Raw genomic sequence first — 19,287 nt, forward strand, 5'->3', positions numbered from 1 at the left:
GTTTTATTTATAAGCTGCCCTGCATCACGAATGTGAGATGGGTAGCTACAGTATATAAATTAGTTAAATACATTATAAATTAAAAAGGAAGAAAATAAGAGTTCTATCCTCTATATATTATCTACCTATCTACCTAAATACTGGAGGAGTGCTATTAAAGTTTGGCAACCATATTATCAAGGAAAGACATGTCTATTCATAGAGCTGTCTCATTCTTTTGAGTATGCACAAATACAGGATGTCCTGGAGAATACACAGGATTTATCTGGAAATTATGCAGATACAGTTGCTCTGAAAGTGACAATTGCACAGGAAAATAAATTTACCCTTCGCTATTTGAATCATTTTTTAGTTTAAAACCATACTACCTTCAAGTTATTACATGTCCTCCAAGAAAAGCATATAAACAGAATATCAGCATGTTAATTTATACCATTGGGATATAAACAGTTCTATATCACTGAAGACATAGAAAAAAAGAAACATTAGAAGTCCTTTTCATCAGTGCTGTAGACTGGTCTCAACTGTGTAGCTACATTTACAGACAGGAGAAAATTATCATCTATAGAAGTCCATATGTAGTATAGGTGTTCTTATTTGTATGTAAGATCTTTATATTGTTTTGGTTTAGTATGACATTTGCATTCTCTTATGTACATTGCACTTGGCTGTCAGAAAGGAAAAGGTGTGAGGGATGGTAACTGCTAAAACAAATATACCAGTGGCATGTTTTCCATCTCTTTCCAGCCAATATTTCAGTAATGCATGACTCTGATCCTGAAGGGAATTAGGATTCTCAATTCGAATTTGATGAATTTGTTCTTCAGTGAAATCCAGTTCTCTTGCTAGCTCTGTAAGCACAAAGTATTCAAATAATTTTGACCAGTTGCAATTCTTTATAAATATCACTTATTGCTACTATTAGATTACAATTCTATATTCACCTTAGAATAAACCCTAATATACCATGTTCCCCCGAAAATAAGCCCTAGCTTGATTTTTGGAGGACTAATATAAGCCCTATCCCAAAAATAAGCCCTAGTTTTAGGGCAAGGCACACACTTAAAAATCAAGCTATGGCAGGGGTATGGATCTGCCCCATGTGCCCCTCACCCACCTACCTTGCAGCCAGGCCTCTCCTTGCCAGCTCACTTTTTCTGCAGTGTCTTCTGCAGCCAGGCCTGCATTTTTTAGTTACAGGCCTTTCCAGAAAGCCTTTGCAGCCAAGAACCAAACTATGGATTCAATCCATAGCACAGTTCTGCAAGACCTCTGCAGCTGAGGACCATGGTATGGCTTGAATCCATAGCTCAGTACTTGGCTGTGTAGGCCATCCGGAAAAGCCTGACTGCAAAATGCAGGCCACAGTGCAGTGCAGAATGAAGCTGCTCCTTTGGCCCCAAAAGCAATGGACCAGCTGGGTGGGGCTGTTGGTGCCGGGAGTTAAGACACCCCCCGAAAATAAGACCTGGCCTCTTTTGGAGGCAAGCAGAAGCAGGAGGAGGAGGAGGAGGAAGAGGAGGAGGAGGAGGAGGAGGAGGAGGAGGAGGAGGAGGAGGAGGAGAAAAAGAAGAAGGAGGAGGAGGAAGAGGAGGAGGAGGAGGAGGAGGAGGAGAAGGAGAAGAAGAAGAAGAAGAAGAAGGAGAAGGAGAAGGAGAAGGAGAAGGAGAAGGAGAAGGAGAAGGAGAAGGAGAAGAAGACCCGGTTTATTTTCAGGGAAATACAGTATAAATATTATACATTCAGATACACAGGTAGTTCTGATAATATTGAACAGCTCTGTCGAAATTGGAGACAATATTTTTTCTTTTGCTCACTATTACCATAATGTTTATTTAATTGAAGAATTCTCAGTAGCTTCAGGATCAGGAGTGGCACTCTTTCTATCCCTCTTTTTCATTCTCCTAGGGTCTCATTCTACAGTCATCAAATTTTATTTATTTATTTATTTATTTTAATTCCATTTATATCCCGCCTTTGTGAGCAAATTGCTAATTATATGGGTGTGCAATTCAATAATGCATTGAGACTTCAATAAGTTTAATGCATCTACTTTTAATGTATTTTTAAAATATCTTCAGCATTTTAAATCAAGATAAATTGCACAACAATTTTCTTCTGGGAATATCATTGCGTTATCTCCATGCTCCCTGTAAAAGTGATAAAAAACAATAGAGTCCAAAGTTGTAAAAAAGTTGCTATCTCTTGTTCTTGGACTCATGAATTTTGCTTTCTTATGGGACTAGTATTCTATTGTTTTTATGGAAAACTTACACAAGTGTTCAAACTTCATTTAAGTATTTTTTAAAAATACAACCCAGTTTCTATTAACATTAATTCAAAGCAACAATAATGCATCTGCATTACTCCTTAAGTGCATAGATCAGCTGGTCTTCTATCAGCAAAACAGATCATTCACATTTAGTACATCTCAAGAAGAAAGATTTATTATTAGAATTATCTTCTTTGTGCCTTTTCTTTTTATGCTAACAATAAAAATATAGATTATATTTATGCTGCATTACAGTAGCCCAATTTTGTGAAGTGGTGTTTGTGTGAGAAATCAGAAAATGCTATTTTCCCCTCAATTTTTTTGTTTAGCAATTTTTAAAAACTATCCACATTCCTCACACAAGGATGATGAGGGACATGTAAGCCTGATCTTCGCAATGGCTTTTTGGGAATTACTAAATACTAAGCTTTTCCAGAAAGTTCTTAGGAAATGATACATTTCGTTATTTAGATCAGGGCTTTTCAACCTTTTCACCCATTGTACCACTTTTAGGATACGGCAACATCCGAGTACCACCAGTCGCTAGAAGGTGTCAAAAACTTGATGACCCCCCCCCAAAAAGGAAAAAAGTGATGAAGTACAGGTAGTCCTCGACTTACAACAGTTCACTTAGTGACTGTTCGAAGTTACAATGGCACTGAAAAAGTGCCCCCCAAGCCACAGCCGAGCAAGACACCTACCTGCCCACCCGGTGGTGCTCTTCCTCCTGTCCAAGGTTTTCATTGTTGTGAGCATTTCTGTTGAGGATTGGCAGCGAGGGTGGGGGGGGTGGGGTGATTGGTTTTTATTCCCCCCCATCTGCTGGGTGGTTGCAGCAGGTTTTGGTCACTTCACATGACCCTAGGACACTGTGACCGTCATAAATATGAATCAGTTGCCAAGCGTCTGAATGTAAATCACAATACCCTGGAGATGTTGCAACATTCCAGCTGATCGGCGCTTGTTCTGGGCTCAGCAGAAGTGCCAGGTTCAGCGCTGAGCTCCAGCTGGAGCCTGGCACTGATCCTGGCGCTTCTGCTGAGCCCTGACAGCCCTGCAGCTCCAGCCGTCTCTCGCTCAGGCTTGTGTGGTGCTGCCACGGGTTCAGCTCATTCCCCTCCCCCTCTTCTACTTTTCTAGGATGATCGTGTACCACCTGCCAGGTACCAATGTACCACAGGTGGTACCCGTACCACTGGTTGAAAAGCCCTGATTTAGATTTTCATTTATTTATTTAAAAATGCTAACTGATGTTCTCAGGTGTTTTTAAATGAACACATGGTGCTTTTTATTTACTATGCACATTTATAGTATTTTGGCATTTTGTGAACCACTGTGAGTCAGCAAAGATTGTTAGTAATAATAACAGTGAGTGCATATTTATTTTAGTACATATTTATTTTAGAACCCAGTCTTATAACTTCATGTGTGCATATCATATTTATATAGCAAGAAAGCATGCATAGATATACCAATTAAATCTGTACCATGCTAATAGCATTAAATCTTCAGCACATTTTACTGAAGAGAAGAGTTAAAATCAAGGGAGGGACTGGATTGCTATTAGCCCTTTTGAATTATAACTGTTCAGTCAGCATGTCCAATGATTCTGGAAGTTGTATTCAAAAAAATCAGAAAGTACCGGGTGGTATAAAATAAGCAAACATGTGAAAACTGTTGTTTCTGGCAAGAACACAAATTAACAACTGTGATCTCTCCTAGATTATACTTTACCTGTCCAGCTGAATCCAAGATGATCAGCAATATGTGCTAGTCTTTCTTCTATTCTTTCTTGATCATCTTGTTGTTCTAAAACAAGATTAATAGGACAGTTGTTTATTTGTATGAAAATATTTTTTTAAAATAAAAGGAGTCTCCATAAAATAGGCCAGTGTTTTTAGAACAGTGGCTGTTTTAAATGAATAAAAAGCTTCAGTATATGACTAGATTTAAAATATTCTACTCTTCAGCATTCATTAAGAATTTCTTTCAAAGATATGCATTAATATCTTATTGGAAACACTGTCCTAAATTTTATGTAAGTTCCCATCTATTTTAAAGAAAACAAAACAAAGGGAAATTAAATATTTTGCTGGGGCAGGGATTTAATTTTTCCATGCTACTTTGGTGTAACAAATTAAATGCATATTTGTGGTCTCTAGAATTATGCTCTGTGTCTTCTTCTCAAACACTGAACTAAATTTTAAGCCACATAACTGCAAACAGTTAAAACCAATTATGAATCATTATGTTAGGATGATATATTAAATCATATATTTATCTCAACATTTCTTCTTTTTTCCCCTCAATTTTTTTACTTCTTCACAAAAGTAGGCATGGAAAAGCAAGCATAAACTTGTTTGGAGAAAATATGCATAAAAGCAGCAAGAAAAATAGATATATTCAAAAGCCAAAGCAATATCAGCAGAGTTTGAGTTTTTGTTTTCCCAAAGATATATTTTAGATCTTCAAAAAATCTATTAGGAAATATATTCAGAATCCCACTATCATTTTTCCTTAGTACTCTACCGTACTACTGTAGGAATGGATTCTTAAGAAAAAATATACATGAACATTCCTCTCTAAATTTTAGAGGATTGAATCCATTTATTCAGCATTTGAAAATAGCCTTCATTTAATTATGGAAGCAAAGTTCAATATGTTTCTAGATTCTGATAACTTCGATAAATGGATCTACATATCCAGAATTATAGTAATCTTACCTGTCTTTTTCTGTGTCAAAAATATTTCATTAAAAAGATTCAAGCAGAGTGATGAAAAATCAAAAACTAAAACTTGCATTGGTCAGCTGTACTACAAGTGAGATAATGTTATAAGTTTATTAGTGTTAAAACAACATTAGACAAGTGTGTGTTTTTCACACAAGAAAGCTTATTTTGTTATATTCATGCTTTCCATGAACATTTGCATTGTGCAATCTTGAGATTGTTTCAGAGACAGTAAAATACATAAAAAACACAAAACACAAAGCACATTAATAAACATAGGAAGCTTTTAAAAACGACACACAAACCACACACCAAAAGCAGGGCAAGGAGTAAAAGAGAAGAAACAACAAGCAAAACCTTGTGATTTATGACATGCTTATCAAAGGGAACCCAGTGGCTGGCAAATACCTTCAACATGATCAGGGACATTTTCATCAGGAATACGTTCAATCAGAGTCTCAATAGACTCATCCCAAATGGGCCTGGTGTCAAAGATGTCCTCGGCAAGTGACTGCTGGGTTTCAATGGATGGCACATTTTCAATAACTGAAACTTCTAGGGCACTACTACTTTCATCATCTGAAACTAATTCTTGTTCTCTTTCTGACTGTGTAAGTCTATCGACTAACTTGGAAGCTTCATCGCTAATCTCCTCAAAGAATTCTATAGAGTTTTTGTAAAGGTCAAAAAAATGTTCCTTACTTTCTTTTGAGGGACTAACAGCATTTCGGGAAGCTGAGGCACTTCTGCTCTTAACAGGTAATCGTGAAGAAAATATCTTTGGTCGGGCAGTCATCAACTCATCTGATTCTACTTCAAGCTTCATCTCACCCACCCTGTCTCTGGTCTCTGCTTCTGCCTCAGTGTAACTTCTAGCTTTGACCGAAAGCTTAGCTTTTGAGTCTATGGAGGCACTGGCATCAGATTCAGATTTGCTCCTAATGTCTTGTTTCATAGGTACTTTGCTTGTTACATCAGAGACTTTAGATGATTCTGACTGCCAGGCAGGTGTTTCTGTCTCTGATGATTCTTGTTCACCTCTCTGAAAAATGGCCTTAACTGGAATTTTAGATTTTGGTTTGGAAGCATCATCCTGTGGTTCTTCCAAGTTGTCTATGAAGTCAACTGAAGGAAGGCTCTCAGCTTCTGACTTATCTGATGATAGAAATGTAGCTGGAGTATTCCTAATGGGGATTTTGGATTTGCTTTCAGTAGAAGGCACAGTCTCCATGGCAGCTGTGGGGATTTCAATCACAGATTTCTGCTCCTCTGGGGAGGAATCCGGGGAATCATCTTCTTTTTCAGCACAAACAGACCTAGTGATTGTGGAAAAATTTAAGTGTACATCAATCACTGTCTGCTCAGGATAGCTAGGACAAGGCATCTGGGAGCTAGCAAATGTATCACTAGAGGGGAGGTCATGATCAGAAGCTGTTGTTTCTTTCTTTGGTGATTTTGAAGAGGCTGAAATACCCATTTTAATAGGAATTCTAGATTTAATATCTTCTTTTGTACTATATAAAGCAGTGGCCTCATCCTCTGATACAGATATAAGGGAACTTTCCATAGCTGTTTCTGTTTTATTAAATTCAGAAGATGCAATGGAAATCAAAGATTGTTCCTCAGGGGAGCATTCTAGCCCTTCGGCTTCTCTCATTTCTTCAGATAATGACACTTCTTCCTGAGATGTCTCTCCCATCTGGAAAAAGTCTAAGCTTTCATCAGAATAATTCCTTTTAGTCATATCAATGGCACCACTTCTTGTCATTTCAAATAATTTTCCTTCCTGGAAAAGAAAGGGATTTGGTTCATTGGAAGGAGTCCCATCTTCAGTAGGTGTTCTGGCTGGTGTTGTATCAGGCGTGGTGCCTTGTGATCTCCTGTCTACCATTAAGCCAAATATTTTTTGTTCTTCCTCCTTCACCCTAGCCTCAAAAGCATCATCATCTTCACGAATTTGACTCCACTTGTCAGAATCCACATCTGTCCTAGTTATAATAACTTGGCTAATTATTTTTTCAGCTTCATCCCTGATACCTTGTAGAGCAGTTTCATCTAGTGATGTAGAGGCTGATGCTGATGATTCTGAAGCTGGTCTTTTCTGAAAATTGTCCATTTGCTTGGATTCTGTCTCCATACAGACACTTTCTGGGACCTGAACTTCAGAACCTTCAGATAGGGTTCTATAAAGAGAATTCATTCTTGTATCTTCAGCCATTTTATTTTTTTCTTTATCAGAATGCTCTTCCTCAGATAACTGATCTATTCTTGTTTTTAAATCAATTTCTGGACTAATTTCATCAGTAAAAAAATGTTGTGAAGGGACATTTTCGTAAGGGCTTGTTATAGGCAAAGCACTACTTTTGCCAAATTCTTCTACATCACTTTCATACATATTTTTGGGGGTTGTTGGAGATGAGTATTTTATGGCATGCTCTATGCTAGAAAAAGCCCTGTCTGTCATCTCTAACCTGTGATCTGTTCCAGCCAAAGGGGAGTGGTCAGCTGAAACATTAGTAGCCAATACATTATTTGGTGAAACACAGCAATGAGAAGTCCCAGGTATACAGGAGCCCTGTGAAGTTCCTCCCATAGTAATTACGTCATTTGGTAGCACCCCTTCAGATGCTACACTATCTTTTAAAGAATCATCCTGTTGGTATGATGCCACTGAAGTTTCATATAACTCAGATATTTTTTGAGCATCATCATCAGCAGAATGGTAGAAAGATTCCTCAGGTGGCATCAAAGGGCCATTAGGACTAACTGTGTCACTCTCATCTGTACTATAGCACTTTGATTCGCTAGCCTGTGCTATGATGCTGGCATCAGAAGCAAGAGAAGTATCACACGACATTTTGGTTTCCTCAGTTGGTTTATCAGATTCTGTGTTATCCTCCTCAGTACTGAATGCTTGCTGCTTAGACTCAATAGGCTTAAATCCTGTCTCTTCAGGACTAGAACTGGAATCCATATTGGAAAGATGAGATGAAGAAGGTTGTAGTCTCATTGTAGGTTCCATTAACAGCCCAGAATCAGCTTCTTTTTTCAGCTTTGTTAATTCTGGCTCACTTTCTGAGGACGAAGAGCTCTTTCTAGATACAACTCCAGAAGTCACTACTGTAGATAAAGTATTATCTTCTAGAGTTGTTGAAGGCAACCTTTCAGTTTCAGAAGCATCTTCAAAATCAGAAACTGAAATAATACCATCTTGTTTGAAATCCTTTCTATAGTCCCTCTTCTGTTTTGCTTCCTCTTCCATTTCGTCAAACATCTTAATTTTGGCCACCATTTTAAACATCTCGTCTTCTGGAGTGAATCTTCTCTTTGGTTCATCTTCTGAATCATCTTCTGGCTCTTCATTAACCTCAGGAATTACTGCGGACTTGGGTATATTTGCAAGAATCTGTGATTCAGTTATTTTGGGTGTGATTTCATAACTAATTTCTTCAGAGCTAGGAGTCTCAGGTGAAAGAGGACTTTTTCCTGAGCTCTCCAAAAGAGATGTTTGTTCTAAACTGTCATCTTCGGCGCTTCCATCAGGATCACGTAAGAGTCTAGACCGTACAGGGGCTAGTTCTGGGAAGTTTTCAGCTTTAGCAGGGGTAGCCTGAATTGGACCAGGACCTGGAAGGAAGCCAGCCTTTGATTTCTGTTCTACAGGACTACTTTCCAGAGAATCACGACAGGGAGATTCTTTGGTTGGACTAGGTTCAAGTGAATCAGGTGTTTTACGTGAAGAATTATCTTCCAACACTGGGCTTGCTTCCAATGAATCTTTATGACTTATAGCTATGGATTCATCTGCAGCTGGACTAAGACCTTCTCCCTCATGGCTAGGAAATGAAAGCTCTAGTCCTCTGCTAATGGTATATGGCTCAAAGGATGTATCCTCATCTTTTTCAATAAAATAATCATTTTGTTCTGCTAATTTAGTTAAATGTCTTTGATCTGGCAGCACTGATGACTTATCATGGAGAGTATCTTTATCAATCAGAGTTGAACTAGAATCTTGGCCTTTGGAGTGTTCTTCTGACATATGATGGGAATGGGATTCTGTGGTTTCTGTCATATCTTTTAAGTCTTTGTCACAAATAGTAATCTCCTTTTCTGTTGGAGAAAGCCCCCTTGGTGAATGTGTTTCTGATGTCCTCTGCACTGCACTGGCTAATACAGTTTCTTCCATCTGGTCAGCAGCTTCTGTTTTCTTTGATGAAAGGCTCTCGGGGCTTGTTTCTGGAGTTTCTGCCAAGCCCTCATGCTTATAACTTTCCTCAGAACTGTTCTGGGGAGTTCCATCAAGCAGGCTACCGATTGGAGAATCTGCTATGCCTTCGTGTTTAAGACTTTCTGAGCTGCCATCCAAAGGACCACTTTGCAAGGAGAGTGTGGGCAAAAACCCATCTTTCATATATTCTGATGGAAATGTAATATTGAATGGACTGGTTAGAACTTGATCAAAGTGAAGCTCACCTTCCTCTGTAATTGAAATATGCCGCAACTGTTGGTATTTATCATTGTCTTCCAGCTCTTCTTTTATGACATCAGAAAAATCAGTTGATGTCTTTCTGTCTGGACTAATCTGAAGCTCAGTATCCCCTTGCTCATCAAATGTCAGGGCTACATCTTTGGATTTTTCTTCAACAATGACAGGAGGTTCTTTTTTGCTGTCACTCTGTGATTCTGTGATTAAATCCTTCTTCAAAGTTATATGAGGTATACTCTGTGTGATTTTTTTAGATTGCAAACCTACCTCTGTCTGAGGTTCCTGGTTCTTTTTGCTTTTAGGACTGTCTTTTTTATGTGTGTCTTTAGAGGTTGATGCTAGCTTCTTTTCACTTTCTGCTTGAGTAGCTCCTTTTTTAGTTGTCACTTTGTCTGAGTCCTGTTGTTTCTGCTTTATAGACTTATGCTCAAAAAGTCCAGTTTTATGCTTTGATGGGTCTTGACCTGACTGGAAAGCTTTCATTAGTTCACGAACAGACATAGTCTCTTCAATTCTTTCTGTTTTGGAAGATGGTGACACAGAAGACTTCTTAGATGTAGGAGAAACAGGAGGCTTTTTAGCTGTAGGAGAAACTGATGGCTTTTTAATTGTGGGAGAAACTGGTGGTTTCCTTGATGTGGGAGAAAGAGCTGGCTTTTTTGTGGTAGGAGAAACAGCTGGCTTCTTAGTAGAAGGAGATGACAGTTTAGAAGGAGAGGAAGAAGCAGCAGAAGTCTTTGGGGAAGGTGGAATCTTTGTGGCTGATGGAGAAGCTGAAGTCTTTGTGGAAGAGGGAGAACCTGGAGGTTTTGTTTTACAAATAATCTTTTTAGTTTGCGATGGCTTTGTAACAGGCTTCTCGGATCCCTCTTTTCCTTGGAGTCGAACTGGCAACTTTGAACGGCCTTTCTGTTCATCTTCTACTCGCTTCTGAAGAGCTTTCACTTTATCTTTAATTGACCCAATAGGGGTTTCTTCTATAACTGGAGACACAGCAGTATCTTTCACAGGCTCTGCAGTAGATAATAGTTGCTCTTCATCTAAAGATTCCTCTGAACTGAATTTGTTTAGCCCTAAAGGTTTATCCTTTCCTTGGGTTTCTTCAACCTTTAGATTTAATTTATCTTTTAATTTCTTTCTAACAGGTTTTTTAACTTCCAGGGTAGGTTTGCATTGATCTTGCATCTTTTTGTCTTTTTTGTCTGCTTCAGAACCTCTGCTTACAACAACAGCTTCAAATCTTTCTTCTACTATGTCTTCTTGAAATGTCTGTGGTTGCATTTCATTCAAAGACACATAAACTTTTAGATCCTCACTGAGATAATCAACCATTCCTGTCATATCTTTTGTTTCTTTCTTTGATTTTCCTTTGCCTATTCTATTTTCTACACAAATAGGCTCACAAACTTCCAAAGGAACATTTTGCTTGGCCTCTTCAATTTCTTCATCACTTAAAAGAACCCAATCTTCTTCCACCAACTTTTTTTCAGAAGCAGATCTCTGCAAACCTGGCTTTTCTTTGGGGCAGCTCCCACTTCTTAGAATTTCATTCACTTTTTCCAAGTCTTCTTTAACTCTTTCCACAATTTCAAATGGTTCTCCAGGCTCTTCATCAGCAGCTTTTGTAAGGTCTTTTACTTTAACAGAATCTGTTTTTTCAGAAGAATCTGTTGTCAAAATTACAGTCATTTTTATCAAATCTTGTTTCATCTCAGAGACTTCAGACAGCAAATCTGGACTTGCTAGGACAGGAACATCATTGACAAGATGGCTTTTCAGGATAGATGTTTCTGTAGATTCTGTTTCGTCATCATCTTTGATGGAAATAGGGGAAAACATTGGAAATAAATGGAAATCAAAAATAGAGATTGTCAAATGTAATCAGGATTGAAATGACTGTTTTTGATTGCAGCAGTAGGAGGATCAACAAAATGATCTGGGAATGGTGGGTCCACAAATCTGATGGTGGAAAAAAAAGCAAAGCAAAGCTAATAGGGAAAACTGAAAAGGAAAGTAAGCAGGAAATAACTTGCTTAGTTTTTGCAGTCCAACACATCCATACACACAAACACCAAAGCTTTTATAAACCAAGACACCATAAAAACAAATTCAGGAAAGGAAAAGAAAGTGTGGAATTTACACAAAAATAGATATCTCAAGATTGTTCAGATGTTACAGATCAATGCTCAAATAAAAATAGAACAAAAGAAGGATTATAATTGGTTGAAAATTGATGTCCTCAAAGAGAAAGCCAGTGGTAGCAAACTTCAGAACCGTAATTAGTTATTATATAAACATTATTCAATAATCAAAAGTAAAAATATCTATATTTACATTTAATTCTACAATACTTTACAATAAATGAAATACACTGATATCTGAGGTAGCTGCAAACCGGCATTTCATCTAAGGGGAATCTTACATCCAAATAATGACACAGACACAACACTTATTTCAGGAGGCATGGTCCTACTTTGGAACATCCTCATAAATAAATAAGATGGAAAAATAAGGGGAGGGGGTAATTAAAACGCCACCACCACAGAATAGAGAATTCAAATGTTCAGGGAGAAAATGTAATGAATGGCAACCAGAAACATTCATACAAAGATAGACAGACACAAACATACACACGATACATACATACATACATATATATGTAAGCCAAGTTATTTCCATGCAAAGCAAAGCTGTTGCATACATTGCAGGGTAACTATTCTTACATTAAAATAAGCCCAATAAAACTTAAAGATTAAAAATTAAAATGAAATTAAATCATGTGGAAAATACTGTGGTGAAGTTTGACTTTCTAGTATACTTCATATCTGATTTGGAAAAACCACTGGATATGACAAGAATAAAAATAAAAAGTTTTGCAGTAAGGCTCCTTTTAGAGACATTAAGGGCTTTATGCTGTAGCTATTTGTAATTTAGTTTGTCAGTCTGTCTTTTTCTATGATCAGCCAGGTGTGGCTGTGAGCTCTGGATATTAGTGATGTGCCTAATGCTATTTGTATATACTCAACTTGTTCCTCTTTCTCTCCTTTCTGGGTGGCCATGCATCTTCTGTGGCATTGGAGAGTTCATTATATTGATGAAAGCTTACTAGTTTTCTGCTAGTGCAAGAGGCCATGGTTTATCAGGCACTTCCTGAATAAAGTAGGTAGGGACTCAGTATTCCCCAAAAAACAAGGTTTGATTTAGCTACTTCAATTGTCAAATAAGATTTGAGTGAGTTAGTGAGTTACTTTACTGTAAAGTTATCTTAACAAATTTTATATGTATATTTCTCTCCCTTTAAGTCCAAGAGAACTGGGGAGGGATTCTTTTGAGCCTTTAATCCAGACATGTCAAACTCACGACGTCACGTGACATTGCACAATGTATCGGGACAGTTTTGCCATTGCCGGCAATGAGGTGGGCGTGGCTTCCGGATGACACATCTGGCCCACAAGCCGGCAGTTTGACAACCCTGTTAATCCCACCCACATTTCTGCTGAAGGCTCAGCTGCCTTTTATCTGATTGTTCCCTAAATTACTCTCTTTGCCTTGACTCCCAAGATTGCTCCCACATACTACTCTATTACACTGATTGAGTTAGATAGGGTTGTTGGATTACTAGTCTCAATTACCTATTTCTGTAATGTGACTTCATTCTGTGTATACTTTGCAGCAGCTATCACAGGATATACAACATATATCTGGCACTATAGCACAAGAATGTTTGTTTCAAATAGCCATTTGTAGCATGAAGTAGAGAGCCAGTTTGGTATAGAGATTAAAGGCACCAGACTAGAAACCAGGAGACTAAATTCTAGTCCTGACTTAAACATAAAACCAGTTGGGTGTCTTTAGGCTAGTCATTCTCCCTCAGCCCTAGGAAGAAGGCAATGGCAAACCACTTCCAAACATGTTTCCAAGAAAATCGCATAGATTTGTACAGGAAGTTGCCAAGACCATTTGACATCTATCCTCATTTGTTGCAAAAATAATTCATTTCCAGCAAACAAAATTCTAAGGCATAAAAAACCTCACAGAAATACTTCACCAGAGTATTAAGACATAGATAGATGGTTTAAAGAACTTTTGTTACTTTCAACAGTATCACTTTTATACTAGCACCTAGACATTTCATGTGAGTAATTTCATGGTGAGTTTTGATAGTTTGAATATTTTAATTTTTAAAAGTGATACTGTAGTTTATGAAGTGAAATGAATTCAGGTCATGTAGTTAAAATAAGAGGGGGAAGGTATTATAGAGGGCTAACAGCAATAGCAGGGTTACCAGGTAATTAAAAAAGCCAAGAATACTTAAATGAACTAAATATTTTAATTTTAAATTATTAATAACAAATAACAGGTGTCATCTACAGATTATAGTTAGAGTATTATAAATTTATATTTATAAAGTTAATATGATCACCAGTGGCAATTAAAATTTGCAATCTCTTTCATGCTTTATTAGATAATTCATGCACACCATAATAGTTTTATTAAAGTCTTACGTTTTTCTGATGTCATGTCAGTCTGAAAAAGAACAAAGAATGGGTTATAGAAACATAATGTTACAATGGAAACTATTATCCTGAACTATGCCTAGATTATGATCTTTAATTTTATAAATGCACATGATAGTAACAGTTCAATTCTAAATATTCTCATTTAAAGAAAAACCAAACTGAATTCATTTTCTTCTTGATAGATATTCTTAGGACTACAGTTAAGTTAGTTACTCAGAGTGGTGGAATTAACCATGCTTTTAAGTTATTAGTGACCATGAATTCCATTTATATACATAATGCTAATAGTTAATTCACTGCATTTATACTGGATGTTAAAAGGTGAGGGCACTAGCCATTGAATTGGACAGGGAGAGATGGTAAATAATACAGAAATGGAAAGTGGGTTATTTTTAACCTGCACTTGGAAAGTATTTTGAGAAGTTAGTAGCAAAAGTGGGAACATATGATAAAGCTAGAAATAGTCCAAAGGTCTTCTTTTAAAATTCAAAGCATTTATATTTATATTTTTCCATCCGTTGCTTCTAGTCCTGCCTTTAGGCACTTTGGAGAATAGCTTGACTCCCCCTTCTTTGTGGCAACCTCTGAGATATTGGAACACTGCTATGTCATCTCTACTCCTTCTTTTTATTAAACGAGACATACCCAATTCCAGCAATGTTCTTTATATGTTTTAGCCTCCAGTCCTCTAATCATCTTTGTTGCTCTTCTCTGTACTTTTTCTAGAGTCTCAACATCTTTTTTATATTATGGCGACCAAAACTGGATGTAGTATTCTAAAGGTGCTCTTACCAAGGCATTATAAAACAGTATCAACATTTCACGTGATCTTGATTCTATCCCTCTGTTAATGCAGCCTAGAACTGTGTTGGCTTTTTTGGCAGTTGCAGCACACTGCTGGCTCATATTTAAGTGACTGTCCACTAGGACTCCAAGACCCCTCTAACAATTACTACTACTGAGCCAGGTACCGCCTATACTATACCTGTGCATTTGGCTTTTATAATCTCACTTTTCAAAGTTTCCCAAGCTTCTTGGGTTGTTTTCACCTTGAGAATTCTCATCCATGGAATCCTTCTCAAGCTGTCTCTCTAAGTTTATTGAAATTAGTTCTTCTGGGAAGAGGCTTCGTGGTATCCATAACAGAACATCCAGATTCAGCCATAGTTTCATTCCATACAGCATTAACCTTGTGAACTCTCAAGCTTCCTCCTTCCATTATATATTCAAGATGGACAGTATTTAATATTTATTTGTTATGTATATGTAGGGCTGTGGGTCTATGCATATGTTGTATATAGTATGGTTAGGTGTTTGTCATGTATGTGTTTCACTTTGAGAGTGGGTAACTAAATTTCATTTTTGATTGTGCCGTTGTGCCCACAGTACAAAACTGACAATGAAGGTTATCTATCTATCTATCTATCTATCTATCTATCTATCTATCTATCTATCTATCTATCTATCTATCTATCTATCATCTATCTATCTATCTATCTATCATCTATCTATCTATCTATCTATCTATCTATCTATCTATCTATCATCTATCTATCTATCTATCTATCTATCTATCTATCTATCTATCTATCTATCTTGAAGTCCAAGACTCTAGTTTGACTTTGCTCTATTGCTTGTGCTTATGTAAAGCTAAATTCCAATATTGCATGATCAAACCCCCCCAAGTTTTTTGTAGCTTCAACTCTTTCTAGCATTTCATACCTCTTAGTAAGAATTAAGTCCAATATGGCTGATCCCCTATTCACTTCTCTAGTTTTTAATTTAATAATTATTTTTGAATGTTCTATTTTTATTTAAATACCAATTTATTTATATGTTCTTTATTGGTCAGCAGCTGAAGATGTTAAGTGTTATTTAACTCATGATTTTATATTTACAGAGAATCATTTCCCATTACAATTTTGCCCATGCATTTTTTATTTTTTTACATTTCTGCTTTTAATAATTATCCATTGTCTGCATGTTTCTAGAACAGCCTTATGAAGAAAACTATTTCATCAAAATATCTCAATAGGGAACAGTTTTTGCTTACTGCAATTTACATCATTTTGCACTGTTTCAAGGGAAATTAAAATGGAGACAAATTACAATAGAATGACTCCAATTAACTGAAAAACTACACAATTGGACTTATTTTTAGAAATTATAAAAGATTTTAAGAAATTGATAAAAGTCATCCTTTCTTTCTAATTACTGTCTGCTTGCTTGACATTTATTCCTGGATAAAATTGCTAAAAGAACAAACTCATCTCAACTACAAGGTTGTAAAAAAAAAGTTTAATCAGTTGTATGTTGAATTTTCATTATCCTTTGAGGACATCATTGATAAATATGTAGCTTTCACTTCAGAATCAGTGGATGGACTAAGTTGTTATATACACTATGTTATTAGGGTTTCCTGCCCAAGCAGGGGGTTGGACTAGATTACCTCCAAGGTCCCTTCCAACTTTATTATTGTTGTTGTTGTTAAAGTAGCTTAGCTAATTTACAGGTATACATTTTATATATTTAGATAAATTACTATTGTATATGTGTCTTGTTCATTGGCAATATATATTGATTCAAATTAGCAATTAACATTTACTGCTTATAAATATAATATTTCTTGAAAATATTTTCATCTCATTTTTCACACTCCAGAGTTATTTTTCTCTTTCAGTTAATCTCCCCTCTTTCCAAAACAAAAAATGTAATAGAATAAATATGGATTACAGGGAGTTTATAACTGGATTGATTGCAAAGGGCTCATGAAACCTGGTCAATATTTACATGAAATTAATTTGAGATGGGGTCAATGCTGACCAATAGGCAATGAGTTATTCATACTTGACATGCAGTCATTTGGCATTCAACTAACTGCTCTTTCCCAATTTGGATCCTTATCATAGCAGTTTTACAGCACAATTAGCAAAGTTACCTCTTCTTCCTGTTCTTGATCTGATTCTGATTCCTTTAATCCAATATGTCATGCAAGAAAAGAAAAACAGAGCAAGGAAAGATAGGATGCAATTAAAGGAAAAGTATGATTTCTGGACACATTTAATTGGTAAGAATACTTAATGAATACAATTTTTGCACTTTCTCCTAAGAAGGAAAGAAAAGAGAATAGGAAAGTTGGTTCAGTTAAGAAAAGTGGAGATTCAAGTAAGTTCAAAGAAGAAAAGCTATTTTATGTTAGGATTTTGTTTGATTATTATGCATTAAACTTACAACACTTTCTCAAATATGCCAAAATTCAATCTGTGTAGAAAAGTTTCTTAAAGATATCTTCTTAAAGATAACAACAAGAAAATGTAAGCATTAGCAGATTTATTTTTATGTCACTAGTGAAGTTTCAAATGTAATGTTGCTACAGTATATTTGAATTACATTGAAAGTTAGAATACGTGCATGTGGTACCTCATGCAATTTTCCTAATCATTTAACTAACTATATGAGTAATCTATGACCAAGACAATGCTGGAAAATAAAACAATTAGTTTGGGGCTGAGCAAGAAAGCTATAAAGTTTTATTTTTTAAAAAAATGTTTAGCATTGCCCTGCTAATTGAGTGCACTATGTATGTAAATGCACACAAAAATGGCTTAATTATCATATGAGTGAGTGAAAACAATGTTGGCTGTTACCAATTACCAAATTTTCTGGCGTATAAGACGACTGGGCGTATAAGACGACCCCCCAACTTTTGAGATGATTTTCAAGATTTTTCGTCTTATACACCGGAAAATTAGCGAGCCCTGGAAGGCACGCCCTCCCCTCTCACTGTGGAGGAAGCAGGGCAGGCTGGCATCTGGCGGGAGCCGGCAGGGCAGTCCTGCGCATGCGCACGCTCTCCGGCTCCTAAGGAGTCCTCGGGGAGCCATGGCAGGCGCCTCACGCTCTTATTTTTTATTTTATTTATTTAATACTATTTCTATACCGCCCTTCTCCCGAAGGACTCTTGAGGCAGCATCGGCAGAGCCGTCCGGTGTCGGGCAGGAGCTGGCAGGGCAGTCCTGTGCACGCACGCACTCCCCGGCTGTTAAAGAGCACTCCTTAGCAGCCGGGGAGTGTGCGGGTATGCAGGACTGCCCTGCCGGCTCCCGCTTGATGCCGGACGGCTCCGCTGATGCTGCTTCAAGAGGGAAGAGCGTGAGGCGCCTGCCATGGCTCCCCGAGGACTCCTTAGTAGCCGGGGAGCGCGCGCATGCGCAGGACTGCCCTGCCGGCTCCCGCCAGACGCCAGCCTGCCCTGCTTCCTCCACAGTGAGAGGGGAGGGCGTGCCTTCCCGGGCTCGCTGACTTGCAGCCAAGCCAGAGCCGAAAGGGGCTTTTCCTTCCACCCACCCTTTGGAATAGACGCAAGAGCTCCCGGGGTCTGGCATTTGCAAGGGGGAGGGGAATGGGCTGAGAGGCTCTTGGGGGTGGGAAGGGAGAGTCACGTTGGAGGGGGGACTGGACTAAGGAGGCTTGAAGTTGCTTTGCAAGAACGGGGGCGCTCGATTGATTTATGTACTATTTTCCGGCGTATAAGACGACTGGGCGTATAAGACGACCCCCCAACTTTTGAGATGATTTTCATGGGTTAAAAAGTCGTCTTATATGCCTGAAAATACGGTATTGATAAATGTTGACTCATCCTAAATAGCCATTGCTTCCATATAGAACTGTGCATCACCTGACACTCAACACTCAAGGAAGCTAGAGAGCCTCTGACGGAAAGAATGCTACATAATTTACACATCCCAAATATGCGATATTAAATAACAGATATTTAAAGGTAAAGGTAAAGGTTCCCCCGCACATGCGTGCTAGTCGTTTCCGACTCTACTGAGCCACCGCGTCCCTCCTAACAGATATTTACATAATGCTATTAAGAATTTGTGAAAACTACAAAACTACAGAACAGGTTTAGTGCATTTTAAATTACAGTGTACAAGTGTAATATAAGAACAGGTTATATTTTAACTGGGGAATACCTTTGTGTATACTGGTAATGTGATATTCAGATTGCAGATAGCTTGATGTACCAGACCTCTTGAAGATTTAGGCTCTTTCATAAATGATAGACGTCCACAAGGTTCTTGTGTTGTATCCCGAACCTATTGCAGAAAAATAGCATGAGTTCAAACCCAAAACTCTGAGCACGTCAGTAAGGCACATATCTCTCTGAGGGCAGGATATGGGCAATAGTGTATTGGCTTCCAAAGTAATATCTTAAGGAGAAATCCTAACTTGCAAGGAATATACCTGGGCTTTAGTTGTAATATGCTAGCAAAA

The 19,287-nt window shown here is 37.6% G+C and overlaps 1 protein-coding gene across 1 annotated transcript in view; it reads right to left on the bottom strand.

The window, feature by feature from the left end:
• ANK2 (ankyrin 2) overlaps positions 1 to 19,287 on the bottom strand; it is a 334,365-nt gene that overhangs the window by 20,787 nt on the left and 294,291 nt on the right. The window contains exons 36-40 of the mRNA XM_083367958.1: positions 18,987 to 19,109; positions 16,946 to 16,978; positions 13,993 to 14,014; positions 4,007 to 4,081; positions 720 to 851 (exon numbers count right to left, since the gene is read on the bottom strand). Coding sequence (XP_083224084.1) covers positions 720 to 851; positions 4,007 to 4,081; positions 13,993 to 14,014; positions 16,946 to 16,978; positions 18,987 to 19,109 — 385 coding nt within the window. The remainder of the gene's footprint in view (positions 1 to 719; positions 852 to 4,006; positions 4,082 to 13,992; positions 14,015 to 16,945; positions 16,979 to 18,986; positions 19,110 to 19,287) is intronic.

Source organism: Vipera ursinii (assembly GCF_947247035.1).
Source record: "Vipera ursinii genome assembly, chromosome: 7".
Lineage (NCBI taxonomy): Eukaryota > Metazoa > Chordata > Lepidosauria > Squamata > Viperidae > Vipera > Vipera ursinii.